The sequence below is a fragment of the Choloepus didactylus genome, chromosome 17 (genome assembly GCF_015220235.1).
Source record: "Choloepus didactylus isolate mChoDid1 chromosome 17, mChoDid1.pri, whole genome shotgun sequence".
Classification (NCBI taxonomy): domain Eukaryota; kingdom Metazoa; phylum Chordata; class Mammalia; order Pilosa; family Megalonychidae; genus Choloepus; species Choloepus didactylus.
In genome coordinates this window covers 62,659,020-62,684,846 of record NC_051323.1, presented here as the reverse complement: position 1 = coordinate 62,684,846, position 25,827 = coordinate 62,659,020, and the positions used below count along the sequence as shown (strand labels likewise).

The 25,827-nt window shown below is 36.2% G+C and overlaps 2 protein-coding genes across 6 annotated transcripts in view; both read right to left on the bottom strand.

Annotated features, from left to right (window-relative positions):
* The window catches only part of UPF3A (UPF3A regulator of nonsense mediated mRNA decay), a 42,674-nt gene extending 31,130 nt beyond the window's left edge, over nucleotides 1-11,544 (bottom strand). The window contains exons 1-5 of the mRNA XM_037806533.1: nucleotides 11,272-11,544; nucleotides 7,724-7,830; nucleotides 6,169-6,275; nucleotides 3,237-3,335; nucleotides 2,981-3,091 (exon numbers count right to left, since the gene is read on the bottom strand). Coding sequence (XP_037662461.1) covers nucleotides 2,981-3,091; nucleotides 3,237-3,335; nucleotides 6,169-6,275; nucleotides 7,724-7,830; nucleotides 11,272-11,502 — 655 coding nt within the window. The 5' untranslated portion in view covers nucleotides 11,503-11,544. The remainder of the gene's footprint in view (nucleotides 1-2,980; nucleotides 3,092-3,236; nucleotides 3,336-6,168; nucleotides 6,276-7,723; nucleotides 7,831-11,271) is intronic.
* The window catches only part of CDC16 (cell division cycle 16), a 62,652-nt gene continuing 44,607 nt past the window's right edge, over nucleotides 7,783-25,827 (bottom strand). The window contains exons 21-23 of one of the 5 annotated variants that reach the window (XR_005212306.1): nucleotides 25,583-25,673; nucleotides 22,209-22,684; nucleotides 7,783-7,830 (exon numbers count right to left, since the gene is read on the bottom strand). Coding sequence is in view for 2 of the 5 variants with exons in the window: in XM_037806531.1 (XP_037662459.1) it covers nucleotides 22,425-22,684; nucleotides 25,583-25,673 (351 nt within the window). In the remaining 3 variants the exon portion in view is untranslated. Of the gene's footprint in view, nucleotides 7,831-18,257; nucleotides 18,286-19,044; nucleotides 19,064-21,374; nucleotides 22,685-25,582; nucleotides 25,674-25,827 lie in introns of those variants that run through there. The other 4 variants (XR_005212304.1, XR_005212305.1, XM_037806531.1 and 1 more) reach the window with 4 other exon arrangements.

Below are 25,827 nucleotides of genomic sequence, written 5' to 3'. Positions count from 1 at the left end.
CAACACTACGAGTCAACAATTGAGGGGGGTTGGTTAGGGACAGGGGAGGATTCAAGTTTCCTTTTCTTTTTTTCTTTTTTCATCTATCACTTTATTTCTTGTATGGAGTAATGAAAAGTTTCTAAAAATTGAACAAAAATTAAGTGTGGTGATGGATGCACAGCTGTATGAGGGTACCCAGGGGCAACTGATTGTAATGGTAAAATTATGTCACTTGAATTATTCATTAATGAAAAATATTTTCTTTTATTTAAAAAAAAAGAAAAAGTAAATGTACAATGGGGGGAGGAAGGGAATGGGACATTTTGAATGTTCTTTTCTATTTTAATTTTTATTTTATTTTTTGGAGTAATGAAAATGTTCAAAGATTGTGGAGATGAATGCACAACTATGTGATGATACAGTGAACAACTGATTGTACGCTTGGAATGGCTGTATGTTAAGTGATTATATCTCAATAAAATTGCATTAAAAAATCAAAAAAAAAAAAACCAAAAAAAAACCATGGGACTAAACATAGTGAACCTTGTGGTGAACAATGTCTGTGGTGAACAGTACAAATATAAGAATGTTCTTTCATGAACTATAACAAATGTATGTCACTATTACAAAGTGTTAATAAAAGGGTAGTATATGGAAAAAAATACATCTAATGAAAACTATGGGCTATAGATAACCGTAATATTTTAGCATTCTTTAAAAATAAATAAATCTAAACAGGTAGAATTGGATTGGTGGTTCTGTAGGGCTGGGGAAGAATAGAGGGATTGAGAGGTGGCTGCTAAGGGGTCTGGGGTTTTTCTTTTTGGAGTAATGAAAATTTTGTGGAATTGATTGTGGTGATGAATGCACAACTCTGGGATTATACTAAGGGCCACTGATTGTACACCTTGGATGGACTGTATTGTATGTAAATATATTGCAATAAAACTGCTTAAAAATTACTTCAAAATGGATCAAAGACCTAAATGTAAGAAACAAAACTACAAAACTCCTAGAAGAAAACATAGAGAAGCGTCTTCAGGATTTTGTGTTAGGCAATGGTTTCTTGGACTTCACACCAAAAGCACAATCAGGAGGAAAAAAAATAGGAAGTGTGACTTAATAAAACTGGGAAACTTTTGTGCATCAAAGGACTTCATCATAAAAGTAAAAAGACTATCTACACAATGGGCGAAAACATTTGGAAACCACATATCTGATAAGGGTTTACTACCCAGAATATATAAAGAAATCCTGTAAGTCAACAACAAAATTATAAATGACCTGATTAAAAAATGGGCAAAAGACTTGAATAGACATTTCTTCAAAGATACACAAATGGCCAAAAAGCATGTGAACAGATGCTCAAAAATCATTGGCCATTAGGGAATTGTAAATCAAAATCACAGTGAGATACCAATTCACACCCACTAGAATTGCTATTATTAAAAAATGGAAAATAGGCTGTGTTGGAGAGGATGTGGAGAAGTAGGAACCCTCATTCATTGTTGATGGGGATGTAAAATAGTATAGCCACTGTGGAAAACAGTTTGGCAGCTCTTAGAAAGTAAAGTATGGAATTACCATTTGATCTGGCAATTCCACTTCTAGTTGCATTCCCAAAAGAATTGGAAACGGGGACTTGAACAGATATTTGTACACTGATGTTCACAATTGCCAAAAAATGGAAGCAACCCAATTTCCATCAACAGTTGAATGCTTAAACAAAACGTGGTATTTACATACAAAGAAATACTATTCAGGCGTAAAAGGGAATGAAGTCTTGATAAATGGGACATGGATGAACCTGAAGACATCACAGTGAGTGATGAGACACAAAAGACAAATATTGTATAACCTCTGACAGGAAATAATAAAAATAGGCATTTCATAGAGTCAAAACCTGGAATATAAGTTGCCAGGCGCCAGGGTAGGGGTAGGGAATGGGGATTTAATGGTTAACTGGTACAGAATTTCTGCCTGGGGTGATAGATACATTTTGGTAATGGATGGTGGTGATGGGAACACAATATTGTGAATATAATTACACTACTGAATTATATATTTGAATGTAGTTAAAGAGGATAGTTTAGATTCCCTATATGCTACCTGAATCAAAATTTAAAAAAAAAGAAAAGAAAAGAAAAAGGAAAAGGAAAACCACAGGACTGTACAACAGAAACAGAGAACCCTAATGTAAACTATGGACTAAACCCAGTAGTATAGTTACAATAATATGTTTCAACAGTTCTAACAAATTATCACACTAATGCAAAGGGTTAATAAAAGGGAAAACTGTGGATGTGTATATGGGAACTCTGTATTTTCTGCACGATTTTTTTTGTAAACCTATAACTTCCCTAATAAAAACAAAATCATAAAAAAGATGGTAACTAAAAATTTAAGAAATTCATCTCTTTCAACATATGCTCAGAAAGATTTTCCCAAGTTGCATCTTGCCATCTGTGATCATTAATTTATATACTTGGCTTGGCTATATTATTCAGTTATTCAATCCAACACTAACCTACATGTTACTGTGATGGTAATTTGTAGCTGTGGTTAACATTTTCCATCAACTGACTTTAAAATATCCTTGATAGTGTGGATATAATATTCAATCATTTACAGGCCTTGAGAGCAAATACTTAGGTCTTCCAGAGAGGAAGGAATTCCTGTAAAACATCACTTCCTGCTGAAGTTTCCAGCCTGCCGTCTGCCCTACAGATTTTGGACTTGCCTGCCCCACACAATCATACACACACACACGTATATATGTATATGTATACATGTGTGTATCTAAATTCTATTGGTTTTTGTTTCTCTGGGGAAACCCAACTGATACATCACCCTTTTGTCAAAATGAGAAAAATCTCTACATTTCTGTCAAGCTTGTAAAAAGTTCCAATTTTTTAATAAAAATTATGAAACATAAAAAATACACACTCTAAAAATATATATGTCAGTAAAGCAGAGAGAGGAAAAGAATGAAACAGACCAATGAGTTCTCTTGTCTTAGCCTCAATCTCTCCCAGAAGAGTCTCAGGATTAGCACTAGTTTTCTCTTCTTCCACACAGTAAGTTTCTAAAAACTTCTTATATTCTGGATCTGTAAATTGAAAAAAAAAAAAAAAAAAAAAGGAAGAATGAAAGAAAAGGAAAATACTTCTCTCCAAATATTGGAGAGAAAATTATATCTGATCAGTATATTTAATTTGATAGTTTCATAATTCAGCATTTGAAATAGGGCTTACCATCTTCAATGCTTCCGGCTTTGACATCTTTTTTCTTCAGCTTCTTTTTGGTTATCTTTTGGAAAGGAGCAAATTCTACTACTGCAGGATATTCTAGGCCTTTAATAGGAAACAAATTCCAAAAACCATTCTGAAATTCATCTTGGGAAATACACATATCTAGCTTACTTACAGGATGAAGTATAACAATGTTAATGTATTATCACTGTTTTAAATTATAATTTAATTATACTTTTAAGCAAAATTGGCTTGTCACAATCCATATTTAGAGAAAGGATAAACTGGTGGTAAGAAGAATATTTATTTATTAAGCAAAAAGATTCACCTTGTTGTAGAGGTGGTTACACCACTGTATATATTCAAAATTCATCAAACTATACACTCTTGGAGGGTAAACTTTAGCATATTTAGTCTATACCTCAATAAATCTTGGCTTCCCATCCCTCAAAAACAAGATTTATCATGGAATACCTTTAAAATACTCTGGTCTCTTAATTACATTTTTTAAAATTTGATTTTTAAAAGGTTAATTCAATTACCAATCTGCTATTTGAACTCACAGAAAAGATTCTGCTTGGGGAGACACATGGTTAAAGACAGTCTTCAAAAACATATATGTAATAATCCAGCTACAATTTGCTTCAAATAGCAAGCTTTAGTATGGAATTCACCAGAAACTGATATTGTTGTTATGTGGGGACCACCAAACACACAAAAACTTTCACTAAGAGAATCTGCTACATGCCTAATCAACCATTGGAATACTTGTAAGTCAGTAAACCCACTGAAAAATCATTTTCAGTCTCATCAGTAATGTTCAGATGGCTCTGATACTGTTACTTTCATTTATCTGGAAGACATTTTTGTGCTAAACTCAATTATCCAGAATAAAGTAAAAAAGCCAAGAAGGAAAAAGAGCTTTGGACCTGTAAAGACAATGTTGGATTCACTGTTATATCTGCAATTCCCAGCACATGTCTGGCACCTAGTAGACACACATTAAATGGCAGCTGAATGAATTACTGAATAAATGAGCAAGCAAAATAAATGTCAAATAGTTCAAGCAATAAACCTCCTTTTACTCACAGAAAAAAATCTTTCAATCCTCAGTCTAGTTACTTTTAAACAACCCTTTCTAGTTTATTACCCCACAATAGAAGAGAAGGAAAAAAAAATTAAATAGTGGTGGTAGGGATAGGGTGGGGAAAGGGCTGGTAGATGAAACATAACTCTTAAAGGTCATGACAGCAGTGAATGCAATAGCTGACAGTCTGATACTAAAGGAGGAGAAAGAAAAAAACATGTTACAAGCAGATGTAAACAAACAAAAAGAATAGGGAACTAGAACCAGTTAGTGCAGGGGTAAATATCACTGTCCCTGTAGGCAACATTACACATGAGCAGTCAATAACTGAGGTTCAATTGTAATATTCTTTCATTAATTGTAACAAAGCACTACATCAAAGCTAAATGTCCATAATAGGGGATATGAGGGAGGGTATGTGGTTTTTCTTCTTCTTTCTTTTCAGAAGAAACGGGAATGTTCTCATAAAGATTGTGGTGGTAAATACATAACTATGGGATTATATCAGGGGCCGTTGATTGTACCCTGAGGATGGATTGTATGGTGTATAAATAAAACTGTTAAAAAAAAAAGTACACAGAAAACTACAAGTAGTGGAGAAGATGTGGAGAATGAGGTATACCTCTCCACTGTTGGTGGGGAAGTAGCATTGTGCAGCTGCTCTAGAAGGCAGTGTGCAGTTCCTCAGGAAGCTAAGTGTAAAACTGCCATATGAACCAGCAATCCTGTTATTAGGTATATACTCAGAAGAACTGAAAGCAGGGACATAAATAGACATTTGCATGCCGATGTTCATGGTGGCGTTATTCACGATTGCCAATGGATGGAGGCCACTGATGAGTAGAGGGATGGACTGTGGTGTGGCCATACGAAGGCATATTGTGTGGCTGCAGGAAGGAATGAAGTTGTGTTAGTTGTGTTGCATGCAATGACGTGAATGAACCTTGAGGGCATTATGTTGAGCAAAATAAGCCAGAAAGAAAAGGACAAATACTGTATGGTCTCACTAATATGAGCTGACTATAATGGGCAAACTCTGAGAGTTAAATTCAGGAGCATGGTTTATCAGGAGATAGAAAGAGGGCAGAGATTGGGTAATTGATGCTTAAGGAATATAAAACATTTAATAAGGTTGATTATAATCATCTTTCAATTACTTTAATAATCTGGATATGCTTTAGCAAAAAAAAAAAAAAAGTTAACTTTGACTTGGGACAGATTATTCAGGGTCAGTTTCTCTCCTGCACTAAGCCAAAATTAAAATACAGGTCCTACAGTATCTACAGTGAGAATTAATGAGGTTAATTGTAAATGTTTGCAAATGGATAGCAAAATACTGTGTGATAGTAGCACAATACCAGAAGTGTAATTAACAAAGTAAAAAATATAATTATATTTTTTATCTAATTATAAATTATAATCCCCTCCTCCCCATGCAATAATCTCAAGAAATGATAAAATTATGTAGAGTACTTGTTTAGGAAGACATAGAAGTAAGTGTATAATACATACTGGAAAATTTGTAGCACATGTGGGTAAAACAATTTAGTCTTGGGACATAAAAAAGTAAAGTTTAGTCATCCAGAAAACTCACTTAAATGGAAAACTTCATTCCATAATGCTAACATATAAACTGAACATCACCATTACATAGGATTGCTGGAATTCTCCTGGTTTATACATAATTTTAATTTTTAATCTCAGAACACAATCACAGTGACATAATAAAAATTTATGAACTTATTTTGGAGTAGCATCTGAGAACTTAATATTTAGAAATCACAAATATTCCAGCAAAACTTCATTAATAGAGATTGCAATAAAGAGTTTAAAAACCAATGATCCAACCTTTACTGTCAATGAAGATATATCCATCAAAACGATCTCTAAAAAGAAGGATGTCATCAGGATTTCTAAAATTAATGTACGCTCTTGAGTAGAGATGAGGATAAAGACTGAAATAAGAGACAATGGTGAAATCGGTTAGTAAAAAATACAAGACTCCTTTAATTTTGCCTTTTTCTTTTTTTCTAGATACAATAAACTAGTTCAGATAAAATCTTTATGACAAAGAATCATCTTTCAATTACTTTAATAATCTGGATATTTTTTAGCAAAAAAAAAAAAAAGTTAACTTTGACTTGGGACAGATTACTCAGGGTCAGTTTCTCTCCTGCACAAATCCAGAATTAAAACACAGTTCCTCAGGAAAAGATTATTCCTACATCATGCATCTCAAGTGGTACCGAGTTCTAGCCATGATTTGCTTCATAGAAGAAAACAGTATGTTTAAAAGAGATCCTTTACAGATTTAGAAAACATTTTTAGGTATTTTTAAAGACTATTTATTTTATCACATGGTATAGAATTCAAAAGGCTCAACGGTATCTACAGTGAGAATTAAGCCTTCCTCTCCTTTCCCACAGACACTGTTTCCTTCACAGGAAGATACTTTCAATCCTATTTTACGAATGAGAACACCAAGGCTCAGAGAAATCAGGTACTTGTAGTGGGTCATTTGGTTATTAAATAGTGGAACTGAGATTTCAACCTGGATCATTGTGATTCCAAGGCTTGACCTCTTTTAACTGTACCAGGTTCTTTTTCCTAAACTTTAGTCATTTGCAAGTCATCTTTATGTTTTTTACCATATCTATGTTTACCTGTTAGTAATGTTTTTCTTTGAATGAAATGACATTTTTTTTTTTTACTTAATGTATTTATTGAAAAGGAAAGTTTAAATTACTACCATAATGGGTAAAAATAATAAAGATAATAAAAAATAAATACAGTGAAAATCATTAAATTCTAGCTGAACCGTTGCCTGTTGAAAGTCTAAGCTGATGTCTACTATCTATTAAAAGATAGATTAGGAAGTGTTAAAGTAATGTTAGAGTCATCCTATTATGGAGCTATAAAAAAGAATTGAAAAAGGGGGTGTTAGTAATGAATGAGATCACAGGGGGGCCTCTGGGGTTCAGGAAATATTCTGTTTCTTTATCTGGGTGTCAATTACATGGGTGTGTCTACTACTGAAAATTCATCAGGCTATATATTTATGATTTATTCATTTTTCTTGCCATAGCTTAATACTTTAAAAGCTACATAAGGTCTACTGGTATCCAAAATACAAAAATTAAGTCCTATGTTGTAAGTCTGCCTGTTTTTCTTTCTATACTATGATGATGCTTGTAGAGGGATAGTCCAATATCCTATTTTAGAGGAATTTAATGATCTGCCTACTTAGAAGTAATTTGCAGAAATAAAGAAATGCCTGCAGTGATTTCTGGGTCCATTTGGAAAGGAACATGGAATAGAGGAAGACTTCTAAAATCTGTAATAATTGCCCATCAACTGACAACACCTCTCAGCTTCTGAATGTTGGTAAACAGTTTCTCCTCACCTAAGATCAGCAGCACAGAATTCAAAATAATCGTGTGCAGGAAGTGGATGTAGCTGCTCCTCCAGCTGCTCCTTGGTGAGACTGGGAGGAAGCCGCCGTATGACTACCTGAGGAACACCAAAGTAGAATCGACACTGACTGGATTTTGTTTTCACTATTACTGTACTAAGCGTCAATTATTTGAATGCTTGCTCGCCTATGTTTATGCTCAAAGGAAAATCTAAACCAGGCTCCAGCAGAAAGACACATTTGAGGAAAGGTCTATAAGAAACACATTTCTGGGAACATGGCTTTCAGAAGGGTAAATGGGCTGAATAATTTAAAAGGCACTGTGACGTTGGAAAAGCATGCGTGTGCCCCAGTTCTTTTTCATAGAATCATTTTATTACTACATTAAGAAAATTTCTGGCATATGATATGTAATATTTGTGCCAGAGTTGCAAAGTAAAATCTTCTCCCCTACTCTACCTGCATTATAGAGTAATATTAGAAGGTAAAAGACATTCAGGGAAATATAAACAGTAAAAATGTATTTGTTGGAGTCAAGACATCACTCTGGAGGGTATTCTTATGCGCTATATAGATATCACCTTTTAGTTTTTAGTGTGTTGGAATGGCTAGAGGGAAATACCTGAAGCTGTCGAACTGCAACCCAGTGATTTTGATTCCTGAAGATGACTGTGTAACTATGTAGCTTGTATAGTGTGACTGTGTGACTGTGAAAACCTTGTGGCTCACACTCCCTTTATCCAGTATATGGACAGATGAGTGGAAAAATGGGGACAAAAATCAGATGAAGAATAGGGTGGGATGGAAGGGATGGAAAGTTTTGGGTGTTCTTTTTTGCCTTTATTTTAATTTTGGAGTAAGGAAAAGGTTCAAAAATTGATTCAGGTGATGAACGCACAACTGTATGATGGTGCTGTAAAAAACTGTACACTGGATGATTGTAGGGTGTGTGAATATATCTCAATAAAACTATATTTAAAAAAGAAGTTCTAAATTAAAAGCACATATGCAATGTACATTCACATTAAGAAAGTCTAAATTAAAAGCACATATGCAATATATATGTTGTAGGTGTGGGAATGTTAAACTTTAATTAGTAAACATATTGCCAGCACCTATCAAAGCATCAGTGGCAAACACCTCCCTGAACTCTAACATAACAGAAATAGTTTAGAGTCCTCAAAATATCCAGCTACCCTTTCCCTTCTGGCAGCTCCGCGTTGACCTGTAATACGCGTCCCCTGTAAGACTCAGCAGCAAATGTGTCACACCACCTCTCTGTCCATACATCAGGAAATGTTATAAAGGGGGAAAAAGGACAGAATTGAATGTAGCAGTGCAACATACTTTAGCACATATGAAACTCATCAAAACCTGTGAGGAAGGGAAGAACAAGTAATTCTGCTTTACAAATAAGCAAATAACCAAATAATTGATTTGCCAAGGTCACAGATCTAATAAGTGGTGAAATGCTATCTTTCAAGAAGTCTTCTGACCACAAATCCAATGATCTTTCCATATGCATCAGTCAACAATGAATAAGAAAGAATTTACTTTGGAAGTCTCCTTTTCAAGGTAGCCACGCTTATTGTCTGACCACAACAATGGATCCAGCTGCCTTAACTACATTGCCTGTGAGGTCCTTCCATGGACTAGATCCCTGACTTGACTCAGGGACAGGTTAAAACCAAGTTTACATATGAAATGAAAGCAGGGAGGGCAATAGTTAGCAATCCAGGCCAATAGTCAGAGAGAACAACAGCATGTCCTTCTCAAAGCGTCCATATTCTGTGCAAAGGCAAGATTCCATCTCTGAGAAGCCTGGCCAGACCCCAACCAGCCCCTGATCCAAGAAAACCACAATATCAGGCAGTTTATCAAGGTGGTGACTCATTATTTCTTTCATTCATTCAACAAAAAATCCATTAAAATGGTCACTATATATGCCAGACAATGTGCAGAATAGTAGAAATATTACATTGCCTCTGCCTTCAAAAGATTTAAACTAGTGAGAAAGACAGACAATAAACAATATAATGCTTTGATAAACATATGCACAGAGCACTATGGTAGCAACCCAGAAGCCCCAAGGATTGCAAGGGTGAGGGAGAGGTGAGAAATGGGGGCGAGATGGAGGAGGAGGATTAGGAAAGGTTTCATTGAGAAGGAGCCTCATTATTAATATAAGATGAGAGCAAGATGGCTTCTGGAGTGGCCTGGTGAAGCCACTCCATGGGTAGACATTGTGGGTTGGCAGTGTGCAAGGACAGAGAGTCCTATAATGAAGTTAAGGGTAATGTTGGAAGGAATACAATGCAGTGCCCTTAAAACAGGGTGGAACGCAAAAAAAAAAAAAAAAAAAAAAAAAATCACTGTGTGGAATATTACTCGACATTAAAAAGAAATGAAGTAATGATACTTGCTACAACATGGTTGAAGCCTGAAACAATTTTGCTAAGTAAAATAAGCCAGCCACAAAAGACCACAGATATACTGTAGAACTGCATTTGTGTGAAATGTCCAGAACAGGCAACCCTATAGACAGATAAAGTAGATTGGTGGTTGCTAGAGATGGGGGAATGGGGTTTCTTTTTGGGTAATGAAAATGTTCTAAAATTGGTTGTGGTGATGGTTATACAACCTTGTGAATAATACTAAAAAAAAACAATGAATCATGTACTTTAAATGGGTGAATTGTATATGTGAGTTATATCTCAATAAAGCTGTTAAAAATAAAATTTTAAAAAAGTGTATTTGTTAACTGCCAATAGGAATTCTTCCACCGTTGCATGATTTAAATCATCCTGGCTGCCTGTGGTAGACACTTTTCACCTCTCATATCTGCATGTCAGTATTTCTGACTCTTCTTTCTCTAATATTCACCATTCTGTCTCACGCTAATATTGGGATTATCTGGTAATGCTGTCTGCAGTAGCTACTTTCAGCTCTGCCTCTCCTGGCATCCTAACGTGGGCTAGTTCATAAAAATCTTTATGAGATCAGATCAATATGTTCCAGCCTTCTGAGTGTGACTCTACCAACTAAGCGATCATCTACTTTCTCGTGACTGACTGGCGGACGTCTCAGCAGTCGCAAGCCTCAAATTTTGAAGCGTCCTTGAATCTTATCTGGAGGAGTGGTCATTAGTAATAACGTTCGTTTGGAACCGAATCCAGTGACGGGGCAAGGGGCATGTAGGCGGAAGGAGGAAAATCTGTCTGTCCGGATGCTACCTATCTCATTTGGTAGTCAAGCATGTGACTAACCTAACTAAAGAATAGCCACAGAACTTACATGACTCTTCCTCCTCCCCGAGCCAGAGAAGACCAAACCAAAAAGTGCAGCAAGCTCAGTCTCGGTCAGTGTGTCCGCCGCCAGCTCCTGCCCGCCACTTCCCAAGGCGGCAGAGCTCCCGCCCGCGGGCCACCCGCCCGGCGCTCTCCGGGGTGCTGAACGCGCTCCTCCCCGCCCCGCCCCGCCCCGCCCCGCCCCGCGGCCCTGGCCCCGCCCTCCTCCCCGCCCCCGCTCGCCGCCCGGACCTTGCTCAGAATCGCCCTCTTCTCCTCGCGCGATTTGCCCGCGCCGCTCCCACCACCCCCACAGCCGGAGGTGAAGGGCGGTGTCTCGGGCTCCCGCCGGAGCTGGATCTCCATGGCCGGTCCCCCTCGGGGGGCGGACGCCGGCGGCTTCACTCTCCCACTCGAGCCCCGAGCAGCGACAGCCGCTCCGAAGCCCTCGGCCCCACCGGCCGCCTCGTTCTCCGAGCGCATCTCGCACCCCCTTCAGAGCCACCGCCGTCGCCGCCTCCCGCCCGCCGCGATACGCCGGCCGAATCTCGCGAGAATGTCACTTCACGCCCGCCCCCGGCTTTCTGGTGACCGTCCTCCAAGCCCAGAACGCCCAACGCAGGGTCCGGGTGACTGGCGGGCGGTATGAGGAGCGAGCTGCAAGGCGGAGGGTGGGAACTTCCGCGTGTCTTAGAACTCCCTGGGCCCAGCCACCAAAGCTTGGCTCGGTTGGTTTTGGTGGGGGGCCCGGAACCCGCACTTTCAACCAGCACGCCAAGTATGCCCTTGACAATGGTCCTGGTCTACTGGTCACTTTTGAGAAACACTGGCTGAAGGAGACGGTGTGGAGATGGCTGAGATTATATCCGCTCTCTCCGTGCGGAAGGCCTGGAAATGAAAGAGGGCTGCGGGCGAAGGAAGTGGGAAATAAAGGCCTCTCTCTTTTTGCTTTCTTCCTACTAGTGATTTTGCTGGTCAGGTAAGAAGCACAGCTCTGTAGAAATTCAGCGTCAAAGAATGTTTGTCTCAAGCAGGAGCTTTTAAAAATGGCTCTGCAGTGCTGAATCCCTGAGAATTAAATATGTGTGCTCAATAAAATTATAAAGTTATTTCTTTTCTAAGAGCATCTGAACATTTCATCAAAGAATCACAAAAGAAAAATCAAGTGGTTGACAAATGCACATCTTGGTACATGGCTTTCCTATACAGAACAGGCTTTTCCTATACAGCATGCTACCAGACTTGAAAGCAAAATTGCTCATAAATCTTTAGATTGTTTATAAAATTGTTTATAGGAACAAATGGTCTACTTCTGGCAGTCCTTATGAGTTCAAGTACCCAGTCTCAATGCTGACCTGTTTGGACATTTGAGTAACTAATAGATCCACTGGGACCCAAAAAATGGGTCCTTAATGGTTTTTGTTTATTTTTGTTGTTCTGGTTCTGTTTTTTGTTTTTTAATATCATTTTTACTCAACTCTTTGAGGCTCTCAATTAATGAAACATCAAAACCAGGTTTATTTTATTTTTTTTTTTACAAACCTGTAGGCTGTAAAACTTATGATTTATAGGGGAGTTATTTTAAAATACACTTTTTAATTTTTTCTTTATTTACATAGTTATATTTTTCATTTATAGCACCTTTCTTTCAAGAACTTCAAGTATAAACTAAAAAGAAACTAGAGAATGTGTGAGGCATTAAGAGAGTAAGAGCCTTAAGAGTCACTGGAACTGGAAGTAAACCCAAGTAAACCCAAGGCTTCTTAACTCAACACTCAATACTTGATCCTTTAACCACTACCTATGAACACACTTGAAATGTAACATTTTAAACGGGCCCAAAGACTCATAAAGCATTTCCAAAAACTGAGTTCTCTTAAAACCCCAGAAAGAGGGCTAGGAACTGTCTGCAGTATTTCAGAAAGTCTAAAGGAATCATATTAAAAATGCACCTATGAAAAGGTTGCACAGGCTAGATCAATAGTTTCCTTTTGCCTCAAATCAACTCAGTATAGAAAGAATAGTTATGCTGATCAAAAGCTCTGATGGCCTGTTATCTTTGATAACAAGTGGGAAAATGGTTGGCAGATAAAAATCTTTTACTATGTAGTGTGAATGGGAAGTAGGGGCAAAATGATAAAAAGGGGGATGACTGATGTTGAAAAATTGTGGAAATGATTCATTTTAAAATTTGGAATGTTTCAGCACTTTTTAAATCAGAACATATATTTTGAATATCTTTTAAAATAACTGCTCTCAACCTATTTGCAGGTCTGTCTTCTTTAATTTCTAATAATTATTTAGAATAAACAGTCATCTAACTCAGTATTTAATGTAAGCTCTTTAGTAAAGTTTCTAGATTGGGAAAAAAAAGGGATTCTGAACCACACTTCTTGTCTACCAAAAATTCTTATTGAAGCATTCTTGCTTCAAAAGAGTTTCTTTTCACTCAGTCAGAAAACACAAAATAATCAAATGGAGAAAAGAACTCCTGCCCCTATTGCTCATCAGCCCCAATTATGGGCAGTGCCTTATGATTTTCCTTGTGTGTGCCACCCCCCCCCCCAACTAGAAAGTGAGGGCTTATGCTGTGCACCTGGCCTGGAAGCCCTCAGACCAACCTGACACTCCCTCAGCCAATGTGAGGGGCCCTTCGTTCGAGCCCCCGCAGCACCTCCAGGTGTCTACTTACTTTGTTGTGTGCTAGGAGTTGAGGGGTTGAAGTAATCTTCCTGCAACCCCCACCCAGAACTGTGACTTCACTGAGAGCACACTGTGACTTTACACAAGAACTGTGACTTCACTGAGAGCACACTGTGACTTTACACAAGTCTGTATCCCTAGCTTGGCCCTGTATTTGGCACCTAACAGACTCACATGTTTGCTGGAACATACGAACAAACCATAAGCTCCTTCATGGCAGTTACCATGTTATAGTTATATTTATTTTGTTTTTTTCACATACTTTAGGCCATTGTTTTTCCTTCAAACTATCTACAGTATACTCCCCCAATTTTTTTATTTTATTTTTTTTTGCAGAAATTGACAAGCTAGTCCTAAAATTAACATGGAAATGCAAGGAAACCACAATAGCCAAGCCAATCTTGAAAAAACAATGAAGTTGGGGTAACTCACCCTTCTTGATTTCAAAACTTACTACAAAATTACACTAATGAAAACAGCATGGTACTGGCATAAGGACAGACATGTAGATCAATTGAATAGAACTAAGAGTCCAGAAATAAACCCTCACATTTATGGTCAACTGATTTTTTGGGGGTGGGGTAGGGGGTGAAGAACACAAAGGCATTCTTGTGGATTTAGTCATGAGAAAAACATACCAGGAATGAATGCCAAGTACATACTTCAACTTAACGCAGGTAAATTTAATGATTGGGGGAAAAAATGGGAATAATAAGGAAAAATTATATTTAGGAGATGCCTTACACAGAATAATATTTCCTTTTCATGTTGACTATTTTAACAGGGTTTAAAATGAGTGGTTATTCTTCAGTCTTCTGAATTAAAATTCTTCAAGTAGCCATAAAGCTGGAAACGCATACCAAATACATAATAAATAGTTTACTGATAATACATGCTATATTCAATGTGTTGTTCCTCACTAACCATTCAAACTTCAATTGGCTGTGCACAATTGCAATGAACAATGTGCATTAAAGCATCTCCATCAACCCTTGTATATACGTCTGCAATGCATTGCCTTAGATGATTTGTCTGTTAATTTTCATTGAATAAACTTGTGCCTTTAGCTTACCTGAGAAGAGGTAATCAAGGGAGTTCAATATATATATTGTGTATGTTTCCAGACCTTGTGACCACCTGTATTTTATTTTTTGTAAGATTCACCTATTGTAAATCTTATAAACATTTTTGCCATTAGATACAGACCAAGAAAAAATGGATTCCAATTATGAGATAATGGAGAAAACAGTAACAAAAATGTATCTTCTTGGTTTTCAAATAAATCTATGCCAAAACATTTTGCTGAAAATGAAGGGATTTTTAATCTATAAATAAAAAATTCTCTGAATGATATTGAGGATATATTAAACATTTTGTTTTAAAATAGATTTAAATTTAAAACAGGCCTTACAATAATTTCAGTAAATCAGGCACTCCAGAACACAATGTGGATGTACAATAATTATGTGATGACTCCTTATTGCTCTAAGGAGATAAAGATCTTTTTACAATATGGAAAGAAATTAAGCCTTTCTATAATGCTAACCCTAAGATCTATTCTCTTTTATAGATTACAATATTATTGTCCATTTCATGTACTTTTATTTTATAAAGCACTCCCACAGGAAGAAATTTCTTTAGGTTTTCCTAAATCTATACAGCCACATTTTCTGTTGTGCTTACAACGTCAGTGAAGTATGGTACCTCCAGATCCAAATTGTTGTGATCAAGGAGCTTCATAATTGCCTCCTCCATACAGCACCAAGCCTTGCCACCCCTCCATAACCGGGTCCTCCCTCCCTCCAGAGGGCTCTGGTCAACTGATTTTTGACAAGGGTAGCAATGCAATTCATTGGCATGGAATAGTCTTTTTAACAAATGGTGCTGAACAACTGGATATTTACATGCAAATATCCCTACCTTACATCTTGCACAAAAATTAACTCAAAACAGATCAGAGACCTAAAGGTAAGATTTAAAACTACAAAATTCTTAAAAGAAAACATGAGAGTAAATCTTCATGATCTTGGATTGGGCATGGTTTCCTAGATACAATACCAAGAGCACAAGCAACCAAAGGAAAAATAAACTACACAATCAAATTTAAAAACTTTGGCTTTCAAGGACACCTTGATGTTTCAAGGACACCATCAAGAAAGTAAAAAGACATCTCACAGAATGGGAGAAAATATTTGCATATCTTAGATCTGATAAGGGACTGTTATCTAAAGAACAATTACAATTCAATAATAAAAAGACAATGTAATTTAAAAATGGGCAAAGGACCTGAACAGACATTTCTCCAAAAGACACACAAATGGCAAAGTGAAAGGACAATCTGTAGAATGGAAGAAAATATTTGGAAACCACATATCTGAAAAAGGTTTAATACTCAGAATATGTAAAGAAGCCTTACGACTCAACAACAAAGACAAACCAATTAAGAATGGACTAAGGACTTGAATAGACATTTTTCCAAAGAACAGAGACAAATAACCAATCAGCACATGAAAAGGGGCTCAACATCATTAGTCCTTAGGGAAATGCGAATCAAAGCCACAATGAGATACCATATCATACCTACTAGAATGGCTATAATTGAAAAGACAGTCAATAACAAGTGTTGATGAGAATGTGGAGAAAGTGGAACCCTCAGACACTGCTGGTGGGAATGTAAAATGGTTCTGCTGCTGTGGGAAACAGTCTTGACAGTTCTTCAAAAGTTAAACATAGAGATACCATATGACCCAGCAATGCCACTCCTAGCTCATCTAAGAGAACTGAAAACATATGTCCACAGGAAAACTTGTACATGAATGTTCATAACAGCCAAAAGTGGAAACAACTGAAGAACTGATAAATAAAATGAAGCATATCCATATAATGGAATACTATTTGGTCATAAAAAGGAATGAAGTACTGTATACATGCTAGATCACGGATGAACCTTGAAAACATTATACTGAGATACAAAGCACCATATATTGTATGATTATATTTACATAAAATGTCTGAAAGAGACAAATCCATAGAGACAAAGTAAATTGGTGGTTTAGGGCTGGTGGTAGAGGTTGGGGATAATGGGAAGTGACTGCTAAAAGGTATGGGGTTTCCTTTTGGGGTGATGAAAATGTCCTAAAATTGATGTGGTGATGTTTGCACACCTTTCTGACTATATTAAAAACGAGTGAAGTGTACACTTTAAATTGGTGATTGGTGTGGTATGTGAATTATATCTCAATAAAGTTATTTTAAAAAAGATATCCCTCATTTGTTAAAAGTTAAGAGTTCTGGCTGGGGAACCGCAGATAAGAAATTGCTAACACTTTAAAGTTCAAATATTTATCCTTCACAGTTTTAAAATAATTTTTCCATTAAATTCAAGATATTAGTCAATAGGAAACAGTAACTAGCATTAAAAGGAAACAATTTATAACACATACAGGAAGTGATCAGAATTATATAGTTTCCCCCTAAAATGAAAACTTTCAGAAAAAATCTAAACCTCATTTCTCTTCCAAAATAATAAGGATGTGTACTCTTGTAAATCAGCCAGCAACATGCCCAAATTTTCTTTTCCCCCAGTAATAGCTACCACTGCCAATTTTTAAGACCCCTCTGATTAAAGCTGAGAAATGCTTTCACAAAAATTACATAGTTTTAGAATTCAGATTTGCCTGATGAAATTATTCTTTATATAAAATCTTTAATTAATTTGAAGATATAGTGAATAAAATACTTATGAAACAGCTTATGATTTTACAGGAAAAAAATAAGCATATCACAAAGAAAACCTAACTTACACATTACTCAGCCTTTGAAATGTTTTATGTATGCATGAGATTTTACCTCAAAACAAAGTAGAATTAAATCTTCAAATGTCCGAGAGATTTTAGTAGGCAACTTCACTTTTGCTTAACTGAACAGTATTCTTTTCCTTCTGTACATGAATGTGGCCCTGGGGAAATGCTTGTCATAAGAAATGCTACATTTTACATAGTAGCCCCTATTTAATTGGTAGATGACAGTGACTTAGACAAACTGGTGACTGTAACACTTCCCCTCAATTTTCCATTTTGAAGATGACAGCACAGCTGCTGTACAATTTGGCAGGGACACATTTTTAGAAAACTATGCATCCTTATAGGGTACTGGAGAACTGGGTAATTACAGAAATAATACTTGATAGTAACATTTCCTCTTCTTTACACTCTCTGAAGCCATAAACGTTGGTGCAAACACTGTTGCTGACCTGAATGCAGCTTAATCAAATTTTTTGAAGCTTTTGCCTTTTAAGTCTTAAATCACTGTCAATATAGTAATGGCTCACTTAACAGGAGTTCACTTCCAGAAACCTCAAAAATCAGAACACGATGATCAATGAGGAATCAAAATGAAAATATATAACCTCGGAGGAGGCAAAATAAATGTGAGAAAACTGAGCACTTTATTAATAGACTACCTTTGTTTTAATTTATTTTTAAAATAACTATTTTAAGTTCACTTACTTGATTTTCTAGCCCAGGTAGAGAGGGCAGGTATAAAAACAGGAACAAGTGATGCCTGACAGAGAAGACAGAGAAACTATAAGAAACAAAAACTCAAAAACACACTAGTTTGAGTCTAAGTAGCAGCAGGTGATATAAGATCTCTGCATTATTGCATTAAAGTCCAATGCAGTAACTGACATTCATTGTGATGAAGCTGAGTAATTTCAAAAGGCTAAACTGAAACAAAGAACAGGACTTGAATACCAGTGCTGCCACCTGCTGGTGGTGTGAGAATGGGCAAGTTACATAACGGGCCTCACGGGTACAGCCAGGATGATAAAGGCTTACGTAAAAATTTTATTCGAGTTAGCTCCTGGAACTGTGTCTGGCATATAATGGGCCCTCAAGCAATGAAGCTATTTTTATTCTGCTGAAGAAGGCAAAAAATATGTGGAATACATTTTAGAACAGTTTAGATGAAAAGTTTTGGTGTTCAAGAGGGTTTCAGGTGCTTGGAAATTAATTTATATACTATACCCTAGCTGACAATGATGCTGTGGATAAATGTCCTAAAATAACTATCCAATATCTTCTTCTATGAAAAATCAGAATACTGTGCCCTCTAATTTAGGAGTAGGGGAACTTGAAAGAAAAGAGTTTCAGTATATAATCCTAGCTCTTTCTCAGAATGACCAAAAAAAGAAAAAAAGAAAGAAAAGAAAAAAAAAGAGTGAGAGGATGTATTTATTTGAGTTTCAGGTTTATCTTCAAGAAAATCTGAGTTCACTTACACAAGGAAGGTAGTAGGTATGTTAATTCAGCATGGCCAAGAGAGATTTAGCATCTCTTTTCTTAAAGTTAAAAAAAAAAAAAGAAACACAAAAACTTTCGTAAGATCTTCACAGTCATTACGCCAATAACACCCAAAATTAGGTTTCATGGACTTCAGGAAATTTTTATAATCAAGTTATCTCTTTTTCATTAGTCCTTTCTAAATCTCTACTCAACTTGCCTATTTTTCCCCAGCCCCACTGCCACCAACTTAATCCAAGCCAACATCATATCTCATTACCATTAGCTTACTAGATTCTCTTACAACAGCCAGTATAATCATTTAAAACACAGAGGTAACATCACTTCCCTACTTACAACCCTTCCATGGAAGCCCTCAACAATGATTACAAGGCCTTTCATCCTGCCCCCGCCTGCCATTGCTCAGTCTGCTCCAGCCACTGGCTTTGGGAGCACCAGTCTTCACTTGGTCTTAAACCTACCTCCCCACTACCCCCAATCAAATAGTCCTATACTTTGTATCATAGTATAGATCAAACATCACCTTTCCCAGAGAAGCCTTTTTTGAACCTCCTTCACACACCCTCACTGTCCCACCCATACATACACACACAAGGGTATGAACCCACTACATGCTCCAGGAATATCTTGGGCTTCCCACTGTGTAACACTTATCATGTTGCACTTGTGATAATTTGCTGAATGTCTACATTTCATGTCTACACATTCCCAAGGAAAAGGACCATGTCCATCTTGTTCACAGATGCATCCCCAGTATTTAGGAGTGCTGGACAGATAAAGTATACAAATATGGACTGAATTAAGGAATGAATAAACAAACATAAGAAGCCATGCACATTTGAAAAGAAAAAAGCAAAGAAACAGTCTTTTCATAATACATGGTTATAAGGACCTCCCTGCAAAACTTCATTCCAATTAGGACATTTCTGTGAATCCTCACAATTGCCTATGAGTGGTATTTTATATCCTGACAAGAGTAGATTTTACATTCACATCCACTGTGTACTACTGTCTTAGTACAAGAACATTACAAAAATGCTTTCTATGAATATTATTTTTAATTACTATAAAGTGTAAAGAGAGAAATCCCTCTCTACTGCAGTCACAGGCCAAGACTTCAACATGTAAAAAGCCTGGATTTGGATTATGCAGCATTGTCCTTAAAAAGAAGGAAAATGCTTTATACAAATTCTTATACTTGAAAAACTGTAAATGCAGGAAACAAAATAATTTGCAAGGTAATCTACATCTTGAAAATAATTTTGAAAGTAATTTGATATATCATGCAGTATGGGAGGAACTTATGGTTTAACTGAGTGACTGAGTGATTTCAGATGAAGCCAATGAAATCATGGTTATCAACTGAAAATGGAAGTGAAGTTGAAAGAAGATTCATTTAGATGTGCCAGGTTAGAACCAGCATTCCTTGTAGTCACCCAAGTCAGTAGATTATTTTAAAAGCTGATATATTTGGAAAAATCATTATGCACTTGAGATATTATGCACCAAAAAGACCAGCCTCCCTCCTTCATAAGAGAAGGTCTTGCAGAGGTAGACTAACCAAGTTATTCGTCTATGCAAGGGCACCCTAACATAACTCAGGCAAACCAAAAGACACTGCACCATAGGCTCCGCAGGCTCCATCTATGGAAGAGAATATTTATCAATTTCACTTCTGGGGCTGTGCAAACTTAAGATTCTTAATAAGTTTTAGCTGCTATGTACGAACCGTATTAAATTCCTTAAAATTAGATCCTGAAGTAAAATGCCTGGGCCATCATTCTGAGTCTGAGGAGGGAACATGAATAAATAATCACAGCTAAAACCGCTTCTTAATGGAAGAAATGAGCCTTGCTGAAGAACAACTGTGGTTCTTAGAGCAATAAAGGGTTTGCCCCGACCCACCTTCCAGAAGCCAAGATAATAAGCTATCCAAAGTGACTTAAAACTGATTTTCAGAAACTTTCTCCTATAATTCGCTGAATCAAATAAAGAGCAATTCTTCATAAAGAGAAATATTTTCTTGGGTTAAAAATTATTTTCCATTCTAAAATAAATGTCAGGGGTAAAAACCTTGCTATTTTTTTCCCCAATTTTCTTAAGAGGTATGTTAAAAATTAAGTTTTTCATTTAATGAGCTGGAGTACTTCATTAGATCTCTGCTTATAGTTATCACCTCTGAATCACAGCAAGAACTTTTATTTTGCTACTTTCAGTGAAGACGTAAAAAATGTTTAAAGATTGGAGATTTAGTAAGATAGTCTTAATATATCTTAAAAAAAAAGCTTAATATAAGCTTTTTAAAACCAAAAAATTCAACTTATATCATGAAATAAACCACTTGCCAAGTGTGTAAAACTTTTTATAAGAGCTTTTCTTTCTTGACCCTAACAAATGGGCATATCATTCCAATCAAGTTTCTGATACAGCTGATTTCAGATGCTTTTAGTAATCTAGTTACATTAAAAATGACACATCACTACTGATAATCACCTGCTTATTTCACATGAATTATTTCAATCTTATGTGAGGAAGTGTCAAAGATGCTAAAATGACTGCATAAAAACAGAACATCAGAGACCATAACATTTACCAAGTTAAAAAGATACATCATCAAGTTAAAGTGTGAAAAAAACAGGTAAAATTCAAACTCATTTTATCTCCTACACACTAGGATACAGAAGTTAAAGAAAACAGTGAATCATTTTTAAGTCATTTATCTTATAGAACAAAATTATAATTTAGCATCAAAATCTGTTCAATTCTTTTGGCTTTTTAAATGTCTCAAAATGGGCTTACCAGTAGACTATGCTTTTGGTAGTTTAAATACTATCATGACTTTTGGGTGTTGGAAACTAATTTTGAGAAGTACTGTAAACAATTTTATATGACTCTCAACATTTGTCACAGTAATAACAAAAGATCTAGCTACAGTTTAAAAAGATTTTAAGATTAGAGGTTACCAGGGGCTGGAGGGAGATGGGAATGGGGAGCTGTAGCTTAATAGGTACAGACTGGGATGATGAAACATTTTGTAAATAGATAGTAGTGATGGCTGCACAACACTGTGAATGTAATTAATGCCACTGAATTGTATATTTAAAAATGGTTAAAATGGCAAGTTTTATGTTATATATACTGTATCACAATAAAGGAAAAAAATTGACATAATATATGGTTTACCTTCTTTATTCCATTATGTATAACTATTTTGTAGAACCAGCAAACATCTGTTGCGAAGGTGTGCTATCCAGTCTTTTAATGCAGGTTTCTGCTCCTAAATGTAGACATGTAGTTTGGATTCATATTGAAAAATAGAAAATTCTTAAAACATGACAAGGATGTGAGAAAATACCAACCTACACTATGACAAAATGGAATTTGGACCACTGTTGTAAATCACGTACTGTGGTCTGACATAGATGTCTCTAGCATCATGTCACTTTCATTCATTTCAATTTCAAAGGTGTCATTCAATGAAGGCCTGGAATCTGGAGTTTTCCTTGAGGTTTCCAGTGGTACAAGGCCTGGTTCTTCTGTAGTCTGTTTTTCTATTTCAAATTCCCTGAAATCCCACGGAGGTGAAATAATGTTTTTTAGTGTCTTCATTGTATGTACATCAAAATCATAACATTTTAATTTGTCTTTAATGTCTGCTCCTAAAAAGAAACACCATAATTAGAATAAAATAAGAAGGTCCATCATTTATCTGTCATGTTCAACATTACATAACACTGCTTCTCTCATTTGTCAATGTTCTTTTTCCTGTAGACAAAAACAAACCAAGAAAATCTTTCACCCTCTTTCTCAAAATTTTCCTTCTTACTCTTCTTTTTCTTCTATTTTCCATCATTATCAAAAGAGAAGTTGAGAAGGCTTTTAGATGCCCACATAGTTTCAGCGCCAGAAGCCCCTTTAAATCCTATGGACTACGTTTTTCTTAGTTAGTAGAGATGAGGGCCCTCTGTAGTACACTTGCTGGGATGTCACTAATCATATGCATATAGAAATCACAATGAAGGGAAACACATTTTCCACATATCAAAATCTTAAGAAAAATGAATAGAAGAGACTTTGAATAGACGTTTTAGGTTCAATCCTTTCTGATCTACACAAAACAACAATTTTCCACAGTTCAATCTAATAGCTTTCAGTAATAGGTGTTTTGGCAGCTTATGACATGTAAGCCTTCTTAAAATAAAAATAGTAAGCAATGAATGATAAACTAGGAAATTTCCCCTACCAGTAAGACTGTTACCTCTGAGAGGACAGGAACATGTCTGTCTTACTGCATTTCCAGATCTTACTTAGCTTTACATGAATTTTGCATTTAAGCTTCACAACTTCTCCGTGAACAAATGACAAAACTGAGATTCAATCTTGCCCCAAAGTCACAGGGCTATTGACTAATCACAACTGAAATTTCATTCCCTGGTCTTTAAAGAAGTCAGAGCACAAGCTTCATTTTTCATTTTATTTTTAAATTGAGCCATAAAAAGACCTAAGTGTGCTAATCCTAAGTATACAGCTGAATGAATCCTCATGTATGTATATATTCACATCACTAGACCAAAACAAAGAACCCTTCCAGTACCTGCAGAAGATTCCCTTGGGCCCATTCTGAGTTGATAATGCTACCCTTCCCAAGCCAGAAGTAATCACTATACTGACTTTTCTATCACCAGCAATTAGCTTTATTACTAATCTTCCTATAAATGGAATTAATCAGCACTTTTTTTTTGTCAAAATTTAGGAGATTCATCCATGTTATTGCATGATTCAGTAGTTAGTTGTTTTAACTGTGATGCAATATTCTATTGTATGAATATGCCACAATTTTTCTCCATTCTTCTACTGGTAGACATTTGGGTTGTTTTAAGTAAGGTGCTACTATAAATAAAGGTGCTATGAACAACCCTTGCATGTGACTCTTGGTTGATAGAGGCACACATTTCTGTTGGGTATATACCTAGAGTAGAACTGCTACATTATAAGATCAGTACGATAATCATTATGTTAATATTCTCCAATGAATCACATCTCACAGGATCCATGCCCTTGTAGTCAGTCCCCTCACACATTGACTAGGAGCTTAATTACATGCCTTGTTTTGATAAATAAAATTTGGAAGTGATATTGACAACTTTCAAATAAGGGCTTAACAGGTCTAGAAGTTTTAGTTCACATCCTTTAGAATCCTGAGACCACCACACTGGGATAAGACATGTGGAGAGAGACCCAGCCATCCTAGCCACTCCAGCTCTCCCAGCTGAGGTCCCAGACATGTGAGTGTGACCACCTCAGACCATCCAGCCCTAGTCAAGCCACCTGCTGCCAGCAGCCACACATGTGAACCCAGGCGAGACCAGAAAAGAACCACCGAATCAATACACAGAACCATGAGAAACAGGGCATTTTTGTTGGCTTAAGACACCAAGTGTTGGAGTGGTCTGTTACACAGCAAAATAACTGATACAGTAGGCCTATATTTAACTTTAGGAGACATGCTAAACAATTTTCCAAAGAGGTTTTACTCACCTGTAACTCCACTGATAATAATATGTAAGAGCTTCAGTTGCTCCATATCATCAACAACACTAGATACTATCAGTATTTTTACTATTTAGACAAAATGGGAGGTATGCAGTGATACCTAATTATATTTAATTTCATTTCCCTGATATGAAATGATGTTGAGCACCCTCATTTGCTTAATAAAAACCTGGATATTCTCTTTCGTAAAGCACCTGTTCAAGTATTTTGCCCATTTCTGGATTAGGTTAACGTTTTCTTATTGATCTATAGTTTTTTATATTCTAGATGCAAGTTCATTGAGGAGTCTATATATTGTAGCACCCCCAGTCTATGGTATGGCTTTTCACTCTCTTAATGCTATTTTTAAATGAACATTAAAACATTTATTATTTTTTTTCTTTTTATGGCTTTGTGTCCTATCACAGAAATCTCAGCCAACACAAGGTCCAGATCTCACATTTTAACCTCTATCAAGACTCCTACTATTATAATACCTTTGCAATTAAATGAGTGTCCAATTACAGCAATTTCCTCTAAACTTATCTCTAGTCTTATCATAAAAAAAAATTTAATTCTCTGTTGTGAGAAAATAAGGCAACTTATTAGTATTCCACTGAAATGCAGAGATTAATATTGTACTATACCCTACATTATAAAATATTAAGGCCAGAGTCCCTTCATTCAAGTTTATTAGAAAAATCTAATTTAATCTGTTTTTCCATGGTGCAATTAGATAGATTCTTCTATTACACAGTGCTTTACACATTTTTTTAACAGTATTTTTCACACAGGAAATGCTCAACTTCAAACTGAATGGATACTTGTTAAGTCACTATTGTCAACAGCATTGTTCTAATAAAATAAATGCAGTTTTTTATATTAGTGTAATTGGAATGGTTAGAAACATAAACTTATAGAACTGTAGACAAGAACTTGACAAGAAGCCTCAACAGAGCTGGACTACAAAAATAAATAATCTAAAAACCGGCTGACAACACCAAGAGGAATAACTGTACTCTTACCGATATAAGCTTCAGAATCGCCAATGTACATTTCGATGCAATGACCAAGCATTGTAACAGAAAATGTATCATCTCGCCTAAGACCCAAGGCCTGCCAGAAAAGATTCAGAATGATTGTTAAAAGAAAAATGGACTTCCTTCTCTTTTGTTTAAAAATATTTCTGCACTGATTCACTTCAAAATACTCCAGGGAATCAAAGGTAGGGGAGCAGAGGAGTTGTTAGTTGGGACGTAGCTAAAACAAG